General features: G+C 34.2%; 1 protein-coding gene across 2 annotated transcripts in view; it reads left to right on the plus strand.

Annotated features, from left to right (window-relative positions):
• LOC126773844 (uncharacterized) overlaps positions 1 to 27,650 on the plus strand; it is a 151,677-nt gene that overhangs the window by 83,126 nt on the left and 40,901 nt on the right. Inside the window, exons 2-4 of one of the 2 annotated variants that reach the window (XM_050495055.1) lie at positions 11,367 to 11,477; positions 17,219 to 17,351; positions 24,970 to 25,115. In XM_050495055.1, the coding sequence (XP_050351012.1) occupies positions 11,402 to 11,477; positions 17,219 to 17,351; positions 24,970 to 25,115 (355 nt within the window). In that variant the 5' untranslated portion in view covers positions 11,367 to 11,401. The remainder of the gene's footprint in view (positions 1 to 11,366; positions 11,478 to 17,218; positions 17,352 to 24,969; positions 25,116 to 27,650) is intronic. The other variant, XM_050495056.1, reaches the window with a different exon arrangement.

Below are 27,650 nucleotides of genomic sequence, written 5' to 3' on the forward strand. Positions count from 1 at the left end.
TTGCATTTTACATTATGACATCAAAGTTGTACTTTATTCAATTTAAGCAAAATAAAAATATTAATCTTTTTGAACAATAATAAAAGTTCGTGGAAATTATAGTATGTCTGATTACAGACAGTGACTAGAAAACATTTCCATTAATCGTTTCGTAATAAATGAGCCTCGGTCTTTAATAATGACAAATGCAATTCTAAGAACAGTTGTATTATTCTATAGAAATAAATTGAAAACTAACAAACAACCCTTAGCAGTTTTATAACCAAGTTACATTGACAAGCAATATTCAATTATCATATAAAACTAAAACATATCTATTAATATAATATGTTAGCGGTCGGGAAAATGAGCCTGTAATTGGGTAAGTATTCACTACAGCCTAAAGACATTGACGAAGAAATATTAACCATTGGTTTCCGCCCACGGCTTCAATCTCGTTTTTTGGGGTCGGTGTACTCGGCTTACGATATAAAAAGTAGCTTATATCATTTCTTGGCGTCCAAGCTTGCTTTATACTGTCTGTCAGACAGAGTTACTTTCGTGTTTATAATATTAATAGTATAGTATTATATATATATAATACCAATGCGAGCCACAACAATACTACGTAAGTTTAAATAGTAGTAAGGCTTGGGCAAAGTCCTATCACCAAGTAAATGGCAATTGCTTTTACGTTATTTGTCATTGTGTAAATGAAGCAAATATAATCAAGTAAAACTTTACATATTGCAGTGTTCACAATGAATGCAAATACGCGAACACGCTATGAGGGAATGACTGCAAAGCCATTATAGGTGACAAACGAAAAATTTAAAAAAGAAGTTCACCTACATGGCTTGTATTTTAAATATGATCATAGTATACATAATAATGCTTTTTTTTAATATATATTTTTTATATTGGCAAGGGTAAGGGAAAATGACTCCACTCCAGCTGATGGTAAGTGGTAGTAGAGTCCTAACGCGACGACGGCCAGTACAGTCTGGAATAATGTTCTGCACTAGCCGCCTTAGTCAAGGAGAGAAATATCGGAGCAAACTTTATTTTATTTATAACAAGTTACATGTCTCAGGATCAACAAAGAACGTTTATAGTACTATATTCGTAGTATAATATTCGTAGAAGTTTATATTCCAATATTTCTAACGGTTTTTTTTATAGAATAGGAAGGTGGACGAGCATATGGGCCATCTGATGGTAAGTGGTCACCAAACGCTCTTAGACATTGGCATTGTAAGAAATGTTAACCATCGCTTACATAGCCAATGCGCCACCAACCTTGGGAACTAAGATGTTATGTCCCTTGTGCCTGTAATTACCCCGGCTCACTCACCCTTTAAACCGGAACACAACAATACTAAGTACTGCTGTTTAGCGGTAGAATATCTGATGAGAACCTACCCAGACGATCTTGCACCAGGTTTACGTGGCATTCGTCAGTAAAGCTCCCAATTGGTATGATATTTTTGTGACATATTTTAGCAAACAATAGTTATATTTAAGCCAATTTAAACAAAACAATAATGAATTAAACACTTACACTTTCATCATGAATCACTTTGTCCATTGGTAAAAATCATATGAAAATCCGTTCCGTAGTTGCAGATTAGATAGACAGACAGAAAAAACAACTTCTATACAGGTCGTTTTAGACAAAAAAGGTATCAAAATGAAATCGCGTGTCAAGAGGGTGTGTAAGGGACGCGCGGGTGAATTATGAAATTTTGCCAGCCTTGGGTGCGCTCTTAAGAATTAGTTCATTTATTGAAGTAGGTGATATGTGTCTATATTATAGTTATATATTAAGATTGTAAATAGAAAATTATTAATTATAAATATCAAGCAATATGGCAAACAATGATAGGCATGTGTGATCTAAATTTAAAGCACGTGAAACGAAGAAGCTCGGCTAGTATTAAATGAAAATAAAAAAAGCATGCAGTATTATAGCCAAGATAGATGGCCTGGGTATAAGAAAGATTCCTTGGCACACTACTAATGGTGCTGAAATAATTATGTATCACTATAAGCCAAATAGAGCCGATATTGCCCAATAGCTAGAATATGTTAATCTTAATCGAATATTACGGGTTCAAGCCTGGCAAGAATCACTGATTTCTCTGCTTATAATCTATTTTGTGTGAAGAAAAATATATGAGTGTCCGACCTGCATTGGCATTGACCAGCGCGGCGAGATAAGCTGCAAATCTTTTTCTACTCGTGGAACATTTACGAGCATAAATTTATACTTGTACATTATCGAGGTGGAAATGTATGAGAATATAGTAAATACAATTTTTTTTTCAATTGTTGTGGTTTATTAATTAACTTATTTTAAAAGTATTTAAAAATATATACTTTCATGCATGATAATGAAAAGATTCTCTTCTTGATTGACTTACTCATCCCTCACTAATTGTCGTGATGACGGTTAAATGCACATAGCAATATAATTTAATAATCATAATGAAAGTGGAAAGTAAGCAATATCAATGCATACGATTTGCAATCAATAACAAAAACAGCCAGTGATTATTATTTAGTAAAAAATAGATTTTACAAATCCGATTTTGTACTAGAAGTGCTTCTTAATACCGTCTTAGTGTGTTTAATACTTTAGAGTTGGGTTATTTACATGCCTATTACAACGACTTTCACATGTTACTGTTTATAGACACGATTTAACTAATAAATAGTTATAACCATTGGTTTTATCCGCGTTAAATTTGTATTATAATATTTATGGCATGATGAAAAATGTGGTTTAAAAATTAAATAATTTATAATAAAAAATTCAATAAGTATATATGGAGAGTAAACTTAATAAAGTGATAGAGTTTCGTTAATAAAACAAATGTATTTTTACTATTATGATTAGTTTTTATATTATTATTTTAGTTTTATATATGTTGGCTAACTAATATATTAAGCAGCATACGTGCTACGATCACACGAGGGAGTAAATAGTGGCGTAGACGGCACAAGAGAGTGTCAGACAAACTAATAGTAACCAATTTTTACAACGCCAATAACCGCCGAATATTTACAACCTATAGCTCATGTGACTGTTATTATATTGGCTCACTATTTTAACAGAAACGCAGCAATGCAAATTATAAAGTATTGTAATTTGGTAGAAGAATAACTAATGAGTTTCACCCAGACGAGATTGCATAAGGCTCCACTGGAGTCGTCATCGGTCTTAGTTATAGGTTTTTTTTTCTTTATAAAAAACGAGATTATAAATGATTTTATTGAATTTTACCCCATAAAGTCTAAGATAAATATGTTATTCGTAAAAATTATTAATCTAATAGGTAACCAATAGAAAAGCTCAATAAAAATTCAATATACAAGTATAGTTCATATGAACGATCTAAGTAACGAAGTAAGCGAGACCGCGTCGAAATTGACTGAACCCGAGATAATCTTGTCTGCGAAATTGACCTCGACTTTCTTTAGACTCATTTCTCTATGTTATAAAACACAAGACAGAAATTGAAATTTCGAAATTAATATTTATTTCATTTCAAATAACGGATCGATTGTTTGACTCAAACTATGCCAGTGTTGATGAAATTATGTACTTTTGGCGGAAATTTTTAACTTTGAAGTACGTATTATAATTATTGTATGTATTATCGGTTCACAATCGAATATTATGCAAGACCGACAGCATGTATCGGTGGGCGATAACTAGTACAGGTGCAAGACTAACGGCTCTTGTCCACGTGCGAAAACTAGGTATGAATGAATTCGTTATGGCTGGAAAAATTGTTATATAGAGTGTGTTATGAGTTAAAAATCACGATAGCATCTAGTCAAGTTGTTTGTAAAACTATAATTCATGTGTTACTAACTAAATCATACTGTTTACCAAGAAAGAATATGAGATATGTAGTAATGATTGCATTACTACATACAGGTATACCACCCACTCATCATCTATACTCTACCACCAAACAGCAATAATTAGTATTTTTGTATTCCCGTTCAAAGGATGAAAAAACCAGTACATTGGTGACAACTTACCATTAGCATGCCCGACCTTTTATGTATATAAATATATACATCGTAAAAGTTTAAAGTACAAAATTAACGTTACCATTATAATATGTCTACCTTTCATACAAAATAATACCATCCTTGGATAATAAAGGCTATACATACTCTAATATTCGCAAATCTGAAAAACGTCACTTGCTCCGACTCTTTTAAAGAGCGAGTAAAAATTATAAATTCTCAGCCGCGATTAAACCGTTTGTTTGATGTTTATTCATCGCTCTACATAAAGCGTGTCGTTGAATAGAGATCAGGCGTGTGACGTGGATCGCTCTATTCATGTCAGTGAAGCTATTTTGTAGATTTTAGTTGATAGTCCTAATGATGACTTAAAATTCTCTTTAATTATATAATAAGCGTGCAATTTTATATGAACATACTTTTTGATGAAGAAGTATATAATAACTCGTCATTAATATTAGCTGTAAGTTGCATATTAATATTATTATTTTAGTAACAAATAAACCACAACGGTTTACAATATTAATTATTAATAAATTGATTCTAGTAACTTCCACCATTATTGATGGCTTCCACATTGGTTAACGCAAGGTTTCACGACTAACGATGTTTAAAGGATTTTGGTATCTCGTAAGTACGTATTTATATCTGCTACAACATTTGACGATATCCCCCAGCCGCGGTGAGAATGCGGAAATTCGAAAGGGGATGCACAACGATTGCACAATTTGCGCGCGCGCATCGAGCTCGGTTACGACCTTGTTCAAAGTGACAGCTGTCACTCGATTGTGTGTAGCAGCTGCACTAAGCACGCGTTCGATATCAATAAACTATGAAAGTAAAAGTGTACGATAATGAAACACCGGTGAAGTTTAAGGGTATTCGATTAATTAATTTCACGTATTATATTTAATTCATTTAAATAATATAAAATAAAAATAAAAAAATTCTAAAATTCTATATAGAAATTGTACTATATATAACCAGATGTTTTTATATTTCGATATACACAAAAAATAAAATTAATCAGTACTACCATAATAGACAAAATATTTTTCATATAGTTTGACCAAATTTGATCAAGAGGGATATAAAATATATTTCATAAGATACTGATTAATTTTATTTTTATATAAATATATTTTTATAAATAATTAATTGAATGTTTTTGTTTATAATTTTAATATGAATTTGTTATTTTTCTCTCATTCTATTTTAAGCATAATTTGTAATTAATTGATAATTTAATTTGTTGCATTTACGCCTTGTACTTTGTTATGAGTTATTCAATCATTGGAAAATTTTATTGCTAATGATTTGTTAATATTTGATATTTATGAAATTAATGATGTACTATTTGAAAACCAATTGTACATCAAAATACATTATTATGTACATTTAAATACAAATATATAAATAAATAATATGAACATAAAATAAGCGGTATCGCAAAACTATCAAATCAATCAATCAACAGCCAATCGTTGTCCACTGCTGAACATAGGCCTCTCCCAAGGTGCGCCAAAGCTCCCTGTCCTCCGCCTTCCGCATCCAGTTGGTGCCCGCCACCTTCTTAAGGTCGTCGGTCCACCTGGCTGGAGGGCGCCCTACGCTGCGCTTGCCGATTCGCGGTCTCCACTCTAGGACTCGTCTGCTCCAACGGCCATCGGTCCTACGACATACGTGACCAGCCCACTGCCACTTCAGCCTGCTAATTTTGCAAGCTATGTCGGTGACTCCGGTTCTTTTCCGGATAATCTCATTTCTGATCTTATCCTTCAAAGATACTCCGAGCATAGCTCGCTCTATAGCACGCTGAGCGACTTTGAATTTGTGGACTAGTCCCGCAGTTAGTGTCCACGTTTCGGCACCGTATGTCATGGCAGGTAAGACGCATTGGTTGAAGACTTTCGTCTTCAAACATTGCGGTATAGACGACTTGAGGACTTGACGAAGGTTGCCAAATGCTGCCCATCCCAAGCGAATTCTTCGATCGGCTTCCTTCTCGAAGTTGTTCCTACCGACTTGTATTATCTGTCCTAGGTAGGTATATTCACTAACAACTTCGAGAGGTTTCCCCTCGACGTATATCGGTCCCGGCACGACATGCCTATTGAACATGACCTTGGTCTTGTCCAAGTTCATACCGAGACCGACACACCGGGAAGACTCGCCTAGGCTACGCAGCATTTCGGTGAGTTGTTCCAGCGACTCTGCTATGATGACGATATCGTCGGCAAATCGAAGGTGTGAGATGTACTCGCCGTTTACATTGACTCCATACCTAGTCCAATCCAGCGTTTTGAAAACGTCTTCCAACGCGTTGGTGAACAGTTTCGGGGATATTACATCCCCCTGTCTCACCCCTCTGCACAGTTGGATCGCCTTCGTCTTACAGTCCTGGATGTGGACAGTCATTGTAGCGGCGTTGTACAGACATCTCAGTACCTCGATATATCTCCAATCGATATGACATCTCTGCAATGAGTCGAGCACTGCCCAGGTTTCGATGGAGTCGAAGGCTTTCTCGTAGTCCACAAATGCCATACACAGCGGCTGATTGTACTCTTCGGTCTTCTGCACAATCTGCCGAACAGTATGGATGTGGTCCACGGTGCTGTAGCCTGATCGAAAGCCGGCTTGCTCTGGGGGCTGGAACTCGTCAAGTCGTCTGGCGAGACGGTTCGTGACGACTCTTGAGAACAGCTTATACACGTGACTCAGGAGGGAGATTGGTCTGTAGTTTTTCAAGAGGGTTTTATCACCTTTCTTGAAAAACAGTACCACCTCACTCCCGCTCCACGTTTCCGTGGTCTTGCCATGTTGGATGACGGAATTAAAGAGGCTTGCTAGCTCTTTCAGGACCGGGGTCCCGCCTGCCTTAAGCAACTCTGTTGTGATTCCGTCATCTCCCGGAGCTTTGTTGTTTTTAAGCTGTTCTAGAGCCGCCCTAATCTCTCCTTGGTCAACGACCGGGAGCTCCTCGGAGTAATGGCGCATAAGAGGGGCGCGCTGGTCATCAATACTGATTCCCACGGGTTTATCCGATCTTGAAGAGAACAACTGCCCATAAAACCTCTCTACTTCTCCGATAATCTCAGGCCTAGAGGTAACGACCCCACCATTTTCAGTTTTAAGTTTTGTCAGACGCGGCCTCCCAAACTTGCGAGCGAACACTTTCGATCCCCGATTTTGCTCAATCGCAGCCATGATGGCACGGGTATTGGAGCGTCGGAGATCGCGTCGCGTCAGCGTTTTTATTGTTCGGTTTAAGGCCTTATCTGACAAAAACGATGGTAGTTCTCGTCGTTTTCTCATGAGCTCGAGTGTCTCAGCAGAGAGTTTTGGTGCGTTGTCTCTTCTCTGTGGCGGAAAACACTTGCGGGATGTGTTTTGCAGTATTTTGACCAGCGTGTCGGTTCTCTCATCAATGCTGCTTATGGTTTCCAACACGGTGAATTGATTTTGAAGTTCCATTTGGAACTTTTCGGAGCCTTGAGCAGCTTGGAGCATGGTAGGTCGGAGAGTAGACCTCATCATTCTCGATCTTTCGGCTTTTAAGTTGATATTTAGAGTGCCTCGAACCAAGCGGTGATCACTTCCGGTATTAAACCTGTTGATCACTGAAACATCTCTAAATATGTGCCTTTTATTCGAAATAATAAAGTCTATCTCGTTCCTTGTCACGTTATCGGGGCTTCGCCAGGTCCACCTCCTCTGAGGCTTCTTTTGAAAGAAAGAATTCATCAAAAAAAGCCCCTGCGCTTCGAGAAAGTTTACCAGCATTTGCCCCCTGTGATTTCTGCAGCCCAAGCCGTAAGGTCCGACTTTCGATTCACCGCTATCTTGTACTCCCACTTTAGCATTAAAGTCTCCCATAACAACATTGTAGTGGGCCCTCGAGGTGTCGTTGAGGGCCTTTGCGATGTCCTCGTACATCGCTTCGACCACATCATCAGAGTATGTCGAAGTTGGCGCATATACCTGTACAACCTTCAGGGAGTACCTGTCGGAAAGTTTTAGGACAAGGTACGCTACCCGGTTCGACACACTACTGATTTCCACAATGCTGCTAATGAGATCCTTTTTGACTAGAAAACCGACACCACCCTGGGAGAGGTTATCACCTTCGCGGAAGTAGAGTAAGTTACCGGACTCTAGAGTTATCGTGTCCTCCCCCTGTCTTCGGACTTCAGATAACCCCAGTATATGCCAGTTTATATGACTTAACTCTACTTCTAATTCGGCGAGGTGATGGTCCAGCCTCATCGAGCGTCCATTATACGTTGCCATTTTCAGTCGCTTTATATGGTAGCCTGCCGTGAACCGGTGATTCTTAGCACCCCCTGCCCTGCCGATACCGCGACCGCTACCTTGGTCGGGCCTAGCGGGCTTGCCGGTAACTGGGGGCCTTTTTTTGGGCGCATCTGCCATTTAGGGAGGGGTTTGCCCATACTCGCCGCGCTGGGCAGGCGTGTTGGCGAGCGCAGTAGGGGGTAAGATGTTTATGGGAGGGGGGACGCTGCTGCCCATCCCCCCTTTTCCCCGTCCCTCAGTCGCCTCTTACGACACCCACGGGATGAGATTGGGGGAGTACTATTCTAAGCCGGTACTCCACGGCACTCGCAAAACTAATAGCCAAAAACTTTTTTTCAATTATAACTGTTTTCAGTTCATCGTAGTAATAATGATTTCAACTGATTTCCAAACGTTCGTAAAACAACGGAACGTTTATTATGCAATATACAAAAACGTTTGTTGTGTTTTTTTTTATGATAATCATTTTAAAATTAAAAAGATTATAATATATTTAATATCATAAATTTCAGTGAAGTAATTGTTTACGCTTTTACGCAATTAATTTTTAAAATGAATAGATAGAACGTCAATGAATTTTTTATGTTCTCTCATGAAAATATTGCACAAAGTAATATAAAATGCTTTTATTAAATATCTTATATATTATTTACCAGAATATTTTGTAGTTCATGCGTTGATGCAGACCATTTTACATTTACCAATAATTAAGTTTAAAACTCATATATTTTTTTTAACAAAGGCTTTATTATTTGTATAGGATTATATAAACGATGGAGTTAGTATTCGTTAATGTTCATAAAGGATATATAAATACAATTGTATATGATTATTACATATCATTTTTTGATTATCAAAAAGAGTAACTACTAAGTACAAAAAATTCCGATTCATTGGTAGTAAGAGCCTACAAATGTCCCACTGCTGGGTAAAGGCCTCTTCTCCTTTTTTGAGGAGTAAGTTTGGTACTTATTCAACCACGCTGTTCTAATATGGGTTGAAATTGGAATACACATGTGGTGAAATTTCATTAAAATTAGACACATATGGGTTTCCTCACGATGTAGTCCTTCACCATCAAGCACGAGAAGAATTTTAAACATAAATTAAGAACATGAAAATTTAGTGATGTGATTGATTCAGATCTACCAAATACAGTTTATTGTATGCCAATATTAAAAATCAGTTAAAATAAAAAAAAATCATACACTCTTGGTTGGAAATATATTAGCCAACGGATCAATGTCACTGTGGCCAGAACTTATTACTTAATAAAATTTTCATTTCATTTTCTGTTTAAGAAGTAAATAAATAAACCCTTCTCTGAGCCGTTAAAATTGATGCCCTTGTAAATTTGCCTTCCGTTATTCCTTTGGCTTGACATAAAACAGAATTCATTTAAATTTGTAAATTTGAGTAGAAAATCGTGACTTTGAGTAATCATTATTAAAATTTCTATGCATTAATAACTGTAAAGATTGTAATGTTTTTTGGGATCTATTTATTTGATTGTTAATTAGTATTATTAAGCATAATGTAAGTTTCATATGTTACATGCTAGCTGTTCGGACAGTGGCTGTGATTAAAACCCTGGATTCATAATAATTTTACTTATTGACTTGCTTTTGAGCAAATTGTTCATGTGGTAATTTATTTATAGACTATGAATGTAAGAATATGTAAATCATTTCCAACGCTAATGTGCCGCCAACCATAAGATTCAAGATGTTAGGTCCCTATTATTACACTGGCTCACTCACCCTTTAAGCCGGAACAAAGCTATTCAAATGATTGTTGTTTGAGGTAGAATAATTGATGAATAGTGAGGTTAGCATAAATACTACCTCAAGTAAAGCTTTCTACTTCGTATGGGTAAAATAAGAATTTTATACTATAGTTCTAATAAATTTTTATAGTCCTAATTTTATTTAACCTATGTTATAATCTATTGTTACTAGCTGACCGTCCCGATTTCATACGGGTACATCATATAAAGCTATCTCTCCTTTATCTTATTAAAGTTAAAAATCATACGAATTTTCAATAGCTCTTCTCAAAAGGACAAGGAGTGCAAAGTTTGCTGTAAGAGTATTCTCTTTATTAAATTAGCTTTCTGAGGCTTATAACTCTAAGCCGCTTGTTAATTAAAACGAGCACGTGGCTTTGGTCACGTTAACTTAATCATAGTTTTGTCTTATTTTAAAATAGTTGCAAGTCATTAAGAAAACTTAGGTTGAACTATAAAAGTCAAACTTAACTTATTTAAGGGTAGGTTAACAAAATAGTGGTTTAGTCGCCTTTGAAATAGTGTTGTATACATTAATTTATAAGGAATAGGATATTTATTTGGTATTTTTTTTTAGATTTTAGTATAATTATTATAAGTATCGTATAGTAACGTATTTTATTGTAACTGTATGTGCTTTAAGACGATGTAAATTCAGCTCTAAGCAACTGTAACTAAGGTTAATCTTGTCGTGGACTAAGATATCACAGACTGCTACAATTACTTCATAAAAAAACTACTCTTTGAAATTTTATCAAATAAATGCTATGACGGGTATATAGAAAATTCTGATAATGTCATATTTGTCAAATGTTTTATATAAGATGGACGTTCCTAGTTTCGATACGGAAAATGTACAATATATTTATTACACGATTGCCCAAAAATGAGTGTAATTTTTTAAGGGTTTATGTATGCGTGTGTGTGAATTTATTTATTCAGTCATAACTTTTAAATGGACATACATCCAAATCTGTTTAAAGATTTGGATGTATGTGGTATTGTTAAAATCCTTATATCATCATCATCGTAACACTGGCTATGAATTCATTCAAGGCTATCATGTTTATTATACTTTTAAATAATTTCAAATGTTTGTTTGCATTTTTATTTTTTCCATGGCCTGTAACGATGCGTTCAGTTTTATATTATAACACTTCAGAAAAAAGAATGATATATTTTTATTAATTTATGAATTCAGTCAGGCTGCAAATCATGATGTGTTTGTTTGTCCTTCTAGAAGCGGCATGGCATGAGCGGCCGCGTGGGCGCGACATGCGGCGAGAGCCGCTCGCGCTGCCCGCCGCCGTCGCTCTTGCGCTATCCTTACTTCTGCACTTCGTGGACGCTGGTTTGTACATAGCTCCTTATTCAAATTTCTTGTATTGTAAAAAAACGAACCATTCAATAAAATGTGTTATGTCCTTATAATTACGTATTTGATAAATAAAAAGGCCGTCTGACCTTATTAATAAACATTGCATTGCGGTAGGGCTGCCAGATTTGATTTAGAGTCATATCAAGGAAAATATTCACATGGCCAGCCTGTCCGGCTGTTGTTAGTATTAATTCTGTCGTTATAAATGTACGCAGCGCTTACAAAATGATCGAAGTAATTATAAATATTATAGGAATTCAGCTTTATAATTTATACTAGCCTGGCAACCTTAATTGCGGGTGAATAGTTACTCAACAATTTCTTTCTATCATCAAAGAAAACTTTGAGGGAAGTAGACAAAATATTATGTAATTAATATCTACAGCCACTAGTAACGAACTATATTTTAAGCGCCCCATGCACATTGTTTTTTTTTGGTGGGGTAAAATTACATTATACTTTATAAACCTATCATACTTTCAAATGAGAAGTTAAAAATACAATTCATTTCTCTGTTAAATTAAGGAATAAACAGCAGCGAGGGTTCCTCCTGACTGACCCAGGTTTCATTTGTCATGTCACTAGATGGCGTTGGTAGTACTTTAAATCGCGCTATCGTTTGTACTAAACGGATCCCTATAGTAGCGTAGAAATTTTTAGTCCGCATCACAATTACCGATAACTTCGCCTTGCGGCAAAGTATTTAATACTTAACACATTTTTTCAATTTTTGGGAAGTCTAGTACGGAAACGTACCAAGACTTTATAAATATCAGATGGGACTCTGTTGAGTGATGGGGCTCATTGACGTTGGCGTGACGTAGGACCTCTTTGCCAGCTTACTACGAGTGTAAAAGATTATTTTATAGAATATAATTTGAAAGCAAAGTTGTCTACGGTCTATCTCTGACATACTTCCAAAAATTAGACTTATTACACTTCCAAATGAGAAATTAAAATACAATTAATTTACCGTCAACACAAAAAAAGTTACTGTATATATTTCCAAGTATATGTTATTATGTAAATGTATTAGTCATAACAGAAAAGTAGGACAAATTCTATGATTTTATTGCAAACAATTTTGTAATATATTATTTTCCATGTTACCATTCTGAGAATTCAGGACATTTAATGAACTGGAATACTAGGTTAGGTCATGTTATTTTCGTCAAAGAATATAAAGTTCTTTATATTCTATTTATAAATTCGCATATAATGATTTATTTTAACAGTAACAGGTTTTCCTTCACCGTCAAACACGAGATGAATTATAATCACAAATTAAGCACATAAAAATTCAGTTGTGCTTGCTCGGGTTTGAACCCACCACGGTAGCATGCGAATGCGATCCCGTGGCGTTCCTTACTAAGACGGAAAGGGTAACGCTGGTTTTTTAGTGGGTATTCCGATGTTCGGGGCGCACTCAGCGTCTTGTACACCGGCGAGCCCCACATACCCCCACTGTGGGTGAAACGCGTAACGCGTTTTTCCAGTGTTAAAAAAAAGGTTGTAAACCCACGATCATCGGTTAAGATTTATTATATGACAATAAAATTATACTCATAATTATTTACATAAAAATCATTATTTTTTATGTAATCATAAGTGTTAGAAGGGGTTAGAAGCACAGTTTTCATATATTTAAATTGTATGTATAATTAAGCCATCTTCTCAGAAATAATGAGTATGTCGGGTTCAATTCTGTTACATGTGTGACATCCACTAATCCGCATTGGAGCAGCATGGTGGAATAAGCTCCAAATCTCCTCTAAGGGAGAAAAGGCCATAGTCTTTTTTTATAAATGCCGCCTAATAAAAGGTGGATTGATTTTCTTTTATATAAACTTATTTCATACACCTCACTGTTTAAAAACGTGGTTTTATAAAAAGGAATAGTAAAAACGCAATTCAATCACCGGAGATTTCGAGCTAATTTTTGAAAGACCGAACAAAATTTAGTTAAAAGTTTAACTGGTATTGAAACCTTCCTTCATAATCATCCAATTATTTACATTTCTCATTTTTAACAGTTTTAAAGTTTATCTTAAACAAAAAGAGAGAACATATAAAAATATCTGTTGTATTTGGTAATTACCTTTTATATAAATATTATATATATTTTTTTATATAAGCAGATATTTTACATTTACAGACAGACATAAAAACTCTTTTGTTAATGTAAAAATTCATTTTGGAATAACTTAAACATAGACTTCTAAGTAATTATAGTATTAAATACACGAGCTAGTCGTTATTTTTATTTTTTATTTGTTTTTACTTTAGGACTATTGACTAATGGAATGATTTTTTAATTTTATGACTTAATTGGTGGAAAAGAGTATATATTTCTGTTATATATTCCTTGGTAGCTTTACATTTAATTTAACACTGTAACATGATACAAAGTTTATTAAAAAGTCTACTGAATACATTTTGATTTTAAACTATTTTATTATACAAAAAAAAATCCTTTTTTATATCATGAATGAGTCCAAGTAGCATTTAAAATCATTGAGAACCAATTAAAATTGAATACAATACCTTTGTGAACGAACTTTTCATTATACCAAAAGCAGTGGTATGAATTTTATTAATTTGAATTTCAATCAAAGAGTATAACTGAATAAATTATAAACGAAAACTGAAACCTTACACACAATTTTCTTATATATTTTTGTATTTCAAATATTATGTACTTTTATTTGAATATATACAATAAATTAATACGAGATGACCTAGTGGTTAGAACGCGTGAATTATAACCGATGATCGTGGGTTCAAACCCGGGCAAGCACCACTGAATTTTCATGTGCTTAATTTTTTTGTTTATAATTCATCTCGTGCTTGACGGTGAAGGAAACCTGCATGTGTCGAATTTCATTGAAATTCTGTCACATGTGTATTCTACCAATCCCCATTGGAGCAGCGTGGTGGAAGAAGCTGCAAACCTTCTCCTCAAAAGGGAGAGGAGGCCTTAGCCCAGCAGTGGGACATTAACAGGCTGTTACTACTATTTGAATCAAGATTATAATCGCATAAATTAAAGGACCAAACGTATAGGTGTCGAATTGCTTCATGTTCAAATATTATTAGCATTTAAAAGGGCTTGTTATATTATGTTATTAGCAAAGTAGTTATTAGTGCTCTAAGATTATTTTGGATTAATTATAATCCTAGTTAACACACATACCTGACAAAGTATAATTACTAGGTATTGGATTACTGTTATCCTTGTCTTAATAATTCAAAAATTATAAGTCGTAGATACATGAATGAATTATCTTTGTTTAACTATATATATAGCACAATAGCACCATAGCACAAGCTTTGTACAAGCTTAATTTGGGATCAGATGGCTGTGTGTGAAAAATGTCCCAGGATATTATATTATTATATAGTCAGCTCACTAATGTGATCGTGAGTGTTTATAGGATATGGGTGAGCTGGTGCGGAAAGATCAATGCGTAGATTTACGAAAACTGGCATATTCTCTGCTGCTGCTGGTTTTGTAACTACTCAGATGCTATAGTGCGGTTATTTTTTCAGTGTATAGCGTTGTAAAGCTTGCACCGACGCGATCCCCTCTACCGCTGTTATAAGTATGGTAACGAGCGAAGATACCATTCAAACATTTGTTAAATTCGTCTTCAAGCTGAGAGACGTGAACTTCAGATGAAATGATACGATGCAAGACTCCCGGCATTTAGCGTACGAACATTTAAATTCAATTACATGCGAGATGCAGAAACTGTATGAACGTTTGCATCAACATGGGTAATGGGTTCTTAAAATCGATACCTAACTCCTTTTTATGGGTCGCAAAATATACTCACGTTAAACAAAATTATCGTCGAATGTTAATCACTATAAATATTCTGAACTATTCATTTAACACTAAAATCGACTTGCTGACATAAACGTTTCACCTTAAATCAAAAGCCGTGAGTCCAAATAAAGTAGTGTTTGTTAATAAAAAGCGCATAGAAAACGCAACCGTGTAAAATATTTCTGTCTATTTTTTTTGGTTAGTCTGTGTCAAAAGTGTAGTAACTGTAACAAGTCGATATTTTATCAATAAAATCCCAACACTCGCGCTCGAAAGGATTTGCATAGCCGTAGAAGGAAAAACTGCCGCCCCTTACCCATCTTTGTTCATCTGTGTAATAAACATAAGGGAGAAACACTACCCATCCCTTTATTCTTTAAGACCATGAATTAAAAAAAATAGATGTGCAGAATGTTATGGTATAACATTGAGCTCTACTTTTTTTAAATCATTCTCATCCTAAGTATTAGAATATTTTTTTTGGTTTCAATAATAATATCTGTGATTTTCATTCAAGCTCGTGTAAGACATAAAATAATTAACGTATTTATTTAACAAATACTATCAGAGTCTGTGCAGTTTAGGTTTTATTTATCCTGCAACTAGATGGTGTTAGTTGTACTTTAAATCGCGCTATCGTTTGTACCAAACAGATCCTTATAGTGCGAGGCAATTTTTTATTTGCACCACATTACCGATAAATTCGCCTTACGGCAAACAAATTATTACTTAATACATTTTCTTATTTTTGGAAGTCTAGTACGCAGACATACTAAGACACAGTAAAACATCAGATAGGGCTGAGTTGGTACCCATTACTTGGCGTAATGTAGAATCGCTTTGCCAGTGAAACCCTATTAAGTCTAAAGGGTTTTTTTGCAGAATTTGATCACCGACACGTATGAAACCCCTCAGGTTTGTGTTAATATTGAAAGCAAATTCATTTTCTATCAACCTAGATAGTTGCTGCATAATGTTGCGATATCAACAGGTACGTTAACTACTACGGACCACCTGGCCGATTATACCATTATTATCTTCGTTGCGTAAACGACGAAGTTGTATTGGAAAGCGTGGTAAAACCGAATGCTGATCGTGTAAAAGGCAGCAGTTTTTCCTTCTCATCATCATCATTATCATATTCTGCCCACATTAATCCACTGCTGGACATAGGCCTCCTCACAGGCGCGCCAGGTCTCCCGGGCCTGTGCTAGTTGCATCCATTGAGCCTTTTTCCTTCTACGGCTATGCAAATCCTTTCGAGCGCAAGTGTTGGGATTTTATTGATAAAATATCGACTTGTTACAGGTAATACGTAAACAAAACTCGGTACATTTTCACTGGAGAAATTAGTCTTTAGTTCTTTAAATTAATGTCGACGTCGATGACAAACACTGCAAGATAGACTAAACGTTTGCTTCTGAGTACCGTATGTTTTACAGTAAAATTTTATTATACTCTACTACCACTTTCCACCAGGTGGAAAAGAGTCATGTGCCTTCCTGAATCAATAATATATATAAAATGACAATATTTCTTTTAAAGTGATAAAATTGCTTACATTTTATTCTTCGTTTGAGATGGTCTAATGGTTAGAACGCCTGAGTCTTAACCGATGATCGTGGGCTCTAACCCGGTCAAGCACCATTGAATATTCATGTACTTAATTTGTGTTTATATTTCATCTCGTGCTTGGCGGTGAAGGAAAACGTCGTGAAGAAACCTGCAAGTGTCTAATTTCATTTAAATTCTGCCACGTGTATTCTACAAATTTGCATTGGAGCAGCCAAACCTTCTCCTCAAAATGGAGAGGAGGCCTTAGCCCAGCAGTAGGACATTAAGAGACTGTTACTGTTGCATATATTATAATATAATCTTTTTACAGGTTCGATGGGTCCGGGTGTGCCCGAAAATATAACAGTTACATTTTTGAACCCTACCACGGTACGCGTCTCTTGGTCAACGACGGCGGATCTCGTGGAAAAGTATGACGTCACATACAAGCCTTCAGACGCTAGGTAAGATGATTTTGGTACTGTTTAAAGTTAAGTTTGAAATGCTTTAGTCTTCATTTCCATTATATATTTTCTATTACTTTTATTACTTCTGTGATATAGGTTGATAGCTAATTAAAGATTTTTTTTTACATTGTCACTTTCTTTTAGGTATGATAGGTAGACAAATAGGCTACCTGACGTTAAATTGTCACAACTTAATATCAACCTTGCGAACTAAGATATAAAATCTCTTCTGCCTATAATTACACTGGTTCACTCACGTTTCATATCGGAACACAACATTATAAAGTAATGCTATTTGGCGATACAAAAAATAATATAAAGTGTTTCCCCAAATAAACTTTTCGAGTATTGTCAAAAATTATATGTCCTTTTTCAATATGTGATTTCAAATAATAATATCTTTACGTAAAGTTTCATGCCCAACTATTAGGTAAAATTCATTGAAGGTATTATAAGGAGCTTAGATTTGTAAAAAATTGACGTCATACATTTAAAGGACATATAATTTTTGACAATACTCGAAAAGTTTATTTGGGGAAACACTTTATATTATTTTTTGTATGACGTCATAATAAATATAATTATTTATATACGGGTATACAGAAAATTGCCTACTTTCATAAATATAAATCATTTTATTATTATAGTAACACACTCGTTTTTATCTGTGTATCTAGTTTTATATTTCCAGGTATTTTTTTAAATTGCTATTTTATAATTGGTATGGTATTTCATGTGAGTCAGAAATTAATATGTCAAAGCAATATAATATATTTATCGTTTATGGGCTTTGTTCATGCCGTCGGTATTAGTACCATCCATTCATTATTGATGATATCGTAGAACATCCATATTTCGTATTTATGTTTTCCGGTGTGAAGGATGAGGAAGTTCTATTACAGACATAAATGATATAACATCTTATGATTGACAGTGGGAGTTTATGTCAAGTCAACATATATCCTAAATTACTAATAATAATATTTAAGTAAGAGGATACGGCTTAGCGTTACAACATGCAAATCGTAACCGAAGATTGGTAATTTAAATATACTTATATGGAGACTAACAATTGGGAAACCCCTTTTTTTAAAATCTGCTTAGATTGCAGATTTTTAAAATCTGCTTAGAACAAAGGAGTTTTTATGTACATCACTATTTTGAATAAATTCCAGTTATAGAATTCTGTCAAATTAAACATATTTATAAGAGATTCAAGTGTATGGATATTTTAATCTTTATCATGACCATACAGTTTTTTTTTTGACTTAATCAAATGTTGTAGTCAAATTGTGAAATATATATGTTCATATTTTTCTTTTAATCTTAGTTTTAAATGCAAATATGTATTTTATCTTTGGAACTTACTAATGCATGATTAAATAAAAATTTTTTGAACCGAATGCAACCTAAATAACTTGATATTCGTATACGAAACAAGATATGATTCTGTCGCAGGTGCTTGGATGAATAGCTCCGAGCTACAAACCGAGTTTGTCGCATCTTAGAATTTGAATAAATGCTGCATTTCTGCAACGTAAAGCGTAACTTTAATGGAGTCACTTAGGAACTAGCGTGCATTTCTTGTAAATCTTTATATCATGTGAATTTTATCAACTTAATTAATTTTGTAAATCATTTTTATTAAAAAAAATGGATGATTTATGGTTTTTTACTTATGTAAATATACAGCTTCATTCCAAGTTTTTACAAAGTTAAATTCGTAATATGACTTATAACATAAAAAAATTAATAATTCAAATAAGTAATCTAGGGATTCCCAGATGTAGGATAAAAATCATTTCACTTGCGTCCATTGATATTGTTAGGTTTTAGAATGTTTACCTACATATTTATTAGTGGAATCGCAAGCATATGAACGAAATTGATTTTCTACATATGATTGTTTTTGTTTTCTCCAGTAAAAATATTTTTTTTCTACAATTTAATACTTTGATATTATGATTTTGTTAATCTTTTTTATCTAACAGTATAAAAACTGTTTATTTTATAAAATCCTGCTAAGTTCTAACCTCTTTTCATTTTATTTGACTCGAGAGAAAGAAAGGTGAGAAAAATAGTAACGGCTATAAAGGTAATTTGCATAAAGAAGGGACTGAAGACCATATCTGGGTCGGATTAGGTATTCAATATTTAAATCTGAACGGAGTCAGCTGATACATATTCAATTTGTATCGTAATTGCTATACCAAGTTCACTACCTTTCAAGCTAGATAACCATCACACCCACCCATTGTAAATAGTTAAAATAAAAAAATGCATTGAAAATAATCATGGCTTGTAAAATTTTATCAAATACTTTTCATGTAAGAACTTTTTTACTGGGTTTTATCACATTATCTATCACCAAACAGCAATATGTGTTCCGGTTGGGAGGTTGAATTAGTCAGTGTAACTACAAGCACAAGGTACATATCATCTTAGTTTCCACGATTGGTAACGCATTGGTGATGGAAAGCGGCGATGACCACTTACCCTTGGGTGCCCATCAGTACGTCTACCTATTTTATAAAAAAAAAATTTCAAGGAAATAATAAATACTTAATTATAAATAATAATTTGTTACATCAAAATATCGCTGTTATTTCTGTACCTAAACTATTGTTAAGTATTAGTTAAGAGTCAGTTACCCATAAAATCATAATTTAAAATGTATTATCACATATTGTTCTTGATCGTTTTAAGTGTAATTTTTGTGTGTAATTGTTATTTACATTCAAATATTTTTAAGTTAGTCAATTAAAATTATCATTCGAAAGATCTTGAAACTATCTATTTTAATAAATTATAAAGTAAAAACAAAAAAATTTTATTTCCAGCCTGTTCATTATTTATTTTATAAAAGTTGTTGTTCCATAAATGAAGGGACTGTTTTTTGACATAAAAAAACGCAATTTTATAGTAATCGTTGAATCAGTTGCACGTCGCCGACATGCTAATTTTTAGTAAATGGAAATGAAAACAGAAAATATCAATTTGTTTGTAAAACATAAATATGTATTCAATTTTATATTTCAAGTAATATACTCAAAACAATAATTTATTTAAAGTGTGAATAAAAATATCGTTTGAATTTTATAAGGGAATTCTACGAGCGAACACTATATGCGCTTATTCGCTTTTTAAATAAATATGTTAATAATATTCCAAGTATAATATGGGAGAATGATAATATTTTCATTTGTTTACAGTACCACCATTTGTATTGGAACTATCTCCTATTAAGTAGTAGTACATCAATTATATGCTTGTGATTTAATATCAGACGAGAGATGGAGATTTAATGACACTTAACTTGGTGAAAAATAAAATTTTCTGCAGTACTTGGTATTGTATTCCGGTTTGAAAGGTGAGTGAACCAGTGTAATTACAGGCACAAGGGACATAACGTTTTAGTTCCGAAGGTGGAGCATTGGCGATGTAAGCGATGATTAACATTTCTTACAGTGCCAATGTCTATGGGCGTTGGTGACAACACACCCTATACTACAAACCACCTATACTACAAAAAATAATAATAATATAAGATGAGGACAACACTGTTACCAACATTCAAACCAGTGAACCGTATTCACCCGTAATATAGCTTGATGTGTTTGACTATTGACCTACTGGTGCTATAATTTTACCCTTTTACCTTTAATTTTTTGTAAAGTTTAATTATAATTTAAACATTTTTGTTAGACTAAATGCAAATTTGAAAACTCTTTTATGTATACTTTCAGCTGAGAATTTTTATGGTACACAAATATCACGTAATGCTAAATCAACAAGATGCCAGTGGTATTTATAAAATAATCTCCTTTATTAATGTTTAGCGCTTCGCCTGCGTCTTCGCCCGCGTCATAATTGAAAATATAAAATGGGAAAAAATGTCCGAAATATGGTAATTATGTTACATTTTAGCTGTGATAAAGTGAAGAAGTAACATTAGTGCAAGTATTACTATTTTAGTAAAGAAAAAAAAGTTCGTGAAGTCCTCAAGTCGTCTATACCGCAATGTTTGAAGACGAAAGTCTTCAACCAATGCGTCTTACCTGCCATGACATACGGTGCCGAAACGTGGACACTAACTGCGGGACTAGTCCACAAATTCAAAGTCGCTCAGCGTGCTATGGAGCGAGCTATGCTCGGTGTATCTTTGAAGGATAAGATCAGAAATGAGATTATCCGGAAAAGAACCGGAGTCACCGACATAGCTTGCAAAATTATCAGGCTGAAGTGGCAGTGGGCTGGTCACGTGTGTCGTAGGACCGATGGCCGTTGGAGCAGAAATCTTTGGCATGACCTACACGTGAACATGGTACACGCATTGCCCATTACCTAAATCAATGCCTACTTCCTTCAATGTATAATCTTGAACGTTTGACCTTGAATAGTCATTGCGAAACAAACATTATAAGGTTTTTTTTATTACCTTATGACTTATGATATAAATAAAAGATGTACTTAAACTTTATAGAACAAAATAATTACCCTTCTAATCAAATGAAACTGTAAATAAGGATAAAAATTAGCAATTTAATGCAAACTTTATTAAGCCATACAACCAAGGAAACCTAACCTTAAAAATAAAAAGTAATAATCTATAAAATTCAAAACAAAATTTTAACTGACAACACGAACAAAATTACAACCGACTACCGATTTAATAATTGCAACTTAAAGCCTCAAAGTATTTAATATTAGCAATATAATAAGGAAATTAATGAAAAAAACAGACAAAACGATGATTGAAGAATGGGAACTCTAAAACAAAATGTTAATATGTATGGTACAAGGGGGCTAGAGCCAGAAAATCTTGACATCGCGATTCAGAAATTTATGTATTTGGCACACCGCCATCTATGGGCTGATAGCGGCAACTTATAACACTAAAAATTTTTTAAGTTAATTTTTTTTTCACTTTTGACAGATTCAACCGATTAGTGAAATAAATACTAAATGGTACCTTGAAATACTTCTTATAATACTTGAAAAAATAAAATATTGTTTTGGTTTCGGTAACTCGCAAATAGCCATATTAACTTTAAAAAAAGGCAGTTATTTTGAAATCATGGACAGACACATTCATTTTTTATGTATAGATTTTGTTAATTAATATCAAAAGATTATCGGTAATATTGCTTGTTAACTTGTTAACACTTTTTGAAAACATTTTTGAGATTAGGCCAGCTTGAGAATATTTATCTTATTTATTTCTTTAAAATTAACTTACTTAAATATTATGAAACAATGAAAAAAACACTACAACACATTTGATTCAAATTATCTTTAATTTGAATCAAATGTGTTGAAAAAACGCCATTCAAAAGATTGTACTTTGGTGTTATATCCAGAACGCTGGCACTATTAACATTTGCTTGGCTATCTTTCAGTACAATTTGTTTTATATAATATAATTAAAAAAAAACAGGCTTAGACAAACGCCTTTATGAACTTATTCTAGAAATGCTTAAAGCGCTTGTTGGTAATAACATTAATGCACTTAACACAAAATATTACTCAGTTAACCCTGAAAATACTCATGGTTGCAACAGGCACCTTTAACCTACTATCTTGGAACCACAAGACCAAAGGCTTTTTTGTAATTTTGTATTACAAACGATGCCAAAACATCACCCAACACATCAAACACATTCCACAAAGGCATGTGTCAAACTTGGAAACTACTGAAGTAATACCACAATAGAATTGGCAAATGAAAGGACAGAAATCAAAGGCATGTAATTTAACAACTTCCTAAGCAAAAAGCACTTTTGCTTTGTACGTTGGTTGGTAAATAGTTGCATTGTACATTTAGGTCGGTTAATAAGTTTACTTTTTGCAATGATGCTAATTAAAATTACAGACAAATTCAAAGAATCTTTTGAATTTCAATATTTTATTTTAATCCTAATAAGCGTTCATTTTTATATAGAATAGGAAGGTGGACGAGCATATGGGCCACTTGTAGGTAAGTGGTCACCAATGCCCATAGACATTGGCACTGTAAGAAATGTTACCCATCGCATACATCACCAATGCGCCACCAACATTGGGAACTAAGATGTTATGTCCCTTGTGATTCTGTGATGTTCATTACGTGTGTTATTTGTTTTGTAATAATAATTTAAACAAAATTAACAGCCTGCAAATATTTCTCCTCTTGGGATAATTCTTGGAGCTTATTTCACCACTCCGTTTCAATACGGATTGCTGGATATAGTAGATTTTCATCTGACTTGCAGCTGTCTGTTACATGCAGGCTGACGAGGAGATGTTTCTTTTACTACATTTTTTTTCACTGGAATAATGTATTTACTTTTACCTCACATGAATTTGGGGTATGTGGGACTCCTCGGCAACGAGCGCACCGCAATACCCACCAAAAAAATAGTGGTAACCACTTCATCTATTCGGGGGGCGTCACGGTATTGCTTGCGCAAGCCACTGTGACGCTCTGACGGTTGGCTATTCCACTCCATTCATAGAGGGATCCCGTATAAAGGGAACTCCTAGCTCTGGTGGTGCTTAAGGTGGGGGAGAAGGTGCGCATAGCTGCGACGCTTCCGGACAAGAAGAAGTAGCACACTCACGTTTAGGCTGATGCAGATGCTTAACGGATATGGCTGTTTCACTGGACACGGCGCTCCACACTTTGACGGAGTGTGCTGCGTGGGGGCCCCAGAGGCATACCTTGGCGGCGATAGTTGGCGGAGAACTCTCACTGCCGAGCGTGATTAGCGCCATGCTTGGCAGCGAGAGGTGTTGAATGGAGATGGTCTCTTTTTGCAAGAGTGTCATGTCGCAATAGGAGACCGCGGAGCGAGAGCATGAGGCGAATGCCGCCGCTGACCCGCTGCGTCGAAGAAGACCGGGGAGGAGGCGCCGACGATATGCGCACCATCTTCTTCCAGCTTACGGTGATCCGGGATCCACCCTAGGAATGAAGGTTCGCTTAAGCGGGCCAACCGTCGGTACCGGGTACCGACCGACGTGGTACCGAGTGGGTACCGCTGGTTTTTTTGTGGGTGTTCCGGCGCCTTTAGCACCGGCGAGTCCCACATACCATATTTTTCAGCGAAAAAAAACCTCTAAGTCTACACAAACGAAATATTGAATTTAAAAAAAAAGCTTACGTATTCTATAAAAATTTAAAATATATAGTAATTCAAATAAATATAAATAATAAAAATTAAATACATAGTAATTATATATTATATAATTGAACATTTGGATTGAATGATTGTTATATATACTTTGTCTTGGTGTTAGTTGACCTCATAATCACGATTATACGATTACAATTATGAGGTCAATTATTTTTGATAGGCAATCAAAAATAATATCTGAAGAATACTAGCTTGGACCCTATATTACCTTCAACTAATCAGAATTCTTAAAGTTTTAAGATTATAGGTCTTTAAGGGATTAGACATGCAGGTTTTATCAACAATACTCAACTTTAAGATTTTTTTCAGACAAATCAACAATATCACAGTTTTTTTCTTCTCCTTCTAACTCTTTCTTTCTAAGCTTCTGTTTATCTTCTTTCCCCTTCTTTTTTCTACTTGGTGATAGAAAACAACGAAATTGACTCATCGTCCGTTAGTTACAGAGTGGTGTTGGAGGTGGCTGGCAATTCAGACGCAGTTATTTTAAGTGGCCTGGAGGCAGATACGCAATATCAGGTGACGGTCGCTGCTCTTTGGGGTGGCCATAAGTATAGAAGCAGGCCTATTGTCTTCCGCACGCTGGGTAAGTTAGAAATATTCTTATTTTATGTTACAAGAATGACTTTATTACGATCCCGAAAATATAATACGAGCTTTCAGTACATTGTAATTCAAAACAACTGAACAAATTTTTGGTATTTGTGTGTCGATTGTTAATAAATATTTATTTAGGTTATGGAATATTTTTACTGGTGGTAGGGCTTTGTGCAAGCTCGTCTGGGTAGGTACCACCCACTCATCAGATATTCTACCGCAAAACAGCAATACTTGATATTGTTGTGTTCCGGTTTGAAGGGTGAGTGAGCCAGTGTAATTACAGGCACAAGGGACATAAAATCTTAGTTCCCAAGGTTGGTGGCGCATTGGATATGTAAGCGATGGTTGACATTTCTTACAATGCTAATGTCTAAGAGCGTTGGTGACCACTTACCATCAGGTGGCCCATATGCTCGTCCGCCTTCCTATTCTATAAAAAAAAAAAAAAATTTTTAAATATTTTTTAAACGTTGATCTAATTATTGTTGTTTCTTCTGCCTGATTAAATGTATTTCCTCGTTAGCTATATATAATCAAATTATTGTCTGAAATAAATAAAAATTTAGGTATCACATGAAACACGTATTTTGATAATTCGGATATAAATTACTCAAATGAATATATAAGTTAAAAGCATTATTAATACATCCGTGCAAGTAATCTAAGAAAAGCGAAGCTTCAGCGATTAATATAATATTATAATTAGTATTAATATACTATACATATGTTAGAAGCAATACCTTAGAAACTGCGATATATTAATACTACTAAATAAATAATGAAGTTTGAATTACAAGTAAGTTAAAATATACAAAATAATTTAAAATAATACGCGATTTAGTGAGTTCACTATAGTTTCGTTTTAACTTTAGTTAAATTACAAATATCTTCAATTTATAATATTACTACGTTCATTAAGTTTAATACGTTTTAATTAATTTCATCATAATCGGACGAATGTGTTAGGAACGCATAATGGACAAACATACAAACATTAATTTTTATTTATTAGCAAAGTAGAAGATATTATAATTTATATATTGTTTTATAGATTTTATATAGATTTTATAGATAATATATAATAAAGATGTATATGTTTTATGTTATAGATAAACAATAGACTTTCGTAAAGTAGGCGATGACGTCATCGTCGAAACTTCAAGTTCATCAGAGTGTTTAAAAGTTTACTAATGTAGTTTACAAAATATACTTTATTTTACAGGTAGAAGAGTAGTAGATAACGTGATGATAAATTTAAAATAGTTACAAATTAGCAATAGTATTTTGTACTTTTCACATTTGCCTCCGCATCGCTTTGTCACACAGATATGTTCGATCCTTAACACATTCGTCTGCTGAAACGTGTCAATGACCTTTCTAAGCCCTTTAGCTTTTATTTTCGCGTGTCAAATAAAAACGGCGACGAGCATGCAAGTAGAACATTAGCATTGACACGTGACTTGAAAATCCTCAGGGATTTAGTGAACACACGAATTCTTATTACGTGGGAGGATCATTATGTATCTTACGTTACTTTGCACTATCTATGAATCGTTTAGTAAACATGATATATAATCGTTTAAAATAAATCAAGCACTTTAGGTTCAGCGTGATCACATTTCTCTTTTTTTAATTTTATATGAAACGTTACTTAAACTTCTTTTGGTAAACGATAACTTTATAAAATATAAGTTGAATAAAAATATAAGGTTATATTTTTTTCTCATAAATAATCTAAGTATAATCTACTTTAAATATAAAATTCAAAGCTTTGCAAACGATTATATACGCTTGAGTTGTCAAACAGATTTTTAAACAAGTCTAACTTTTATAAAATATCTCAGTTACAGAAGTTGGAAGTTTATGTAGTAATAATAATTAACACGCATTAAATAAGTAAGCAAAAAGCATTTTTGAACTTTTACATTAAATACTAACTTATCATATAGCATCCATTTTGTTTATTAGCGGGTCTTATAATGTCTTCCAGGCCGATTTCGGCCACGCCGGCCAATTTCAAGAGGGATTAGCCAACTGCGCAGGAGATATTATAGTGGTAGACGGTAATCCGACACGACCGTAAAGAGTTCAGACGCAGGACCAACGGTTTTACGTGCTTTTCGAGGCACGGGAGTGTACATACTTCCAACTTCTAGAACCCGGGCTGCTACCGATAATTTTCTGACAGAAAAATCCAATAACTTTTTATTGACCCAACCTGGGAATTGAACCCAGGACCTCCGGGTCAGCGGCCTTATATCTAGCCACTAGACTAACGAGGCAGTCAGTTTTATGTTTAAAATACATCAGAATGAAAAAATATTTTTTTCTATAAAAATCCTTAGTTTTAGTTTAAAATTATCACACTAAATAAACACTGATTTATTTCTTGTCCCTTCCACCATGGATTTGACATTCGAAAGAAGAATACAATGCATTGTTTACATTATCACCTAATAGGTAAAGCCATATATTTGTAATGCATGAATTAATTCAGATGAAACACATGTATAATTAGTTA

This window comes from Nymphalis io, chromosome 15 (genome assembly GCF_905147045.1).
Source record: "Nymphalis io chromosome 15, ilAglIoxx1.1, whole genome shotgun sequence".
NCBI lineage: Eukaryota > Metazoa > Arthropoda > Insecta > Lepidoptera > Nymphalidae > Nymphalis > Nymphalis io.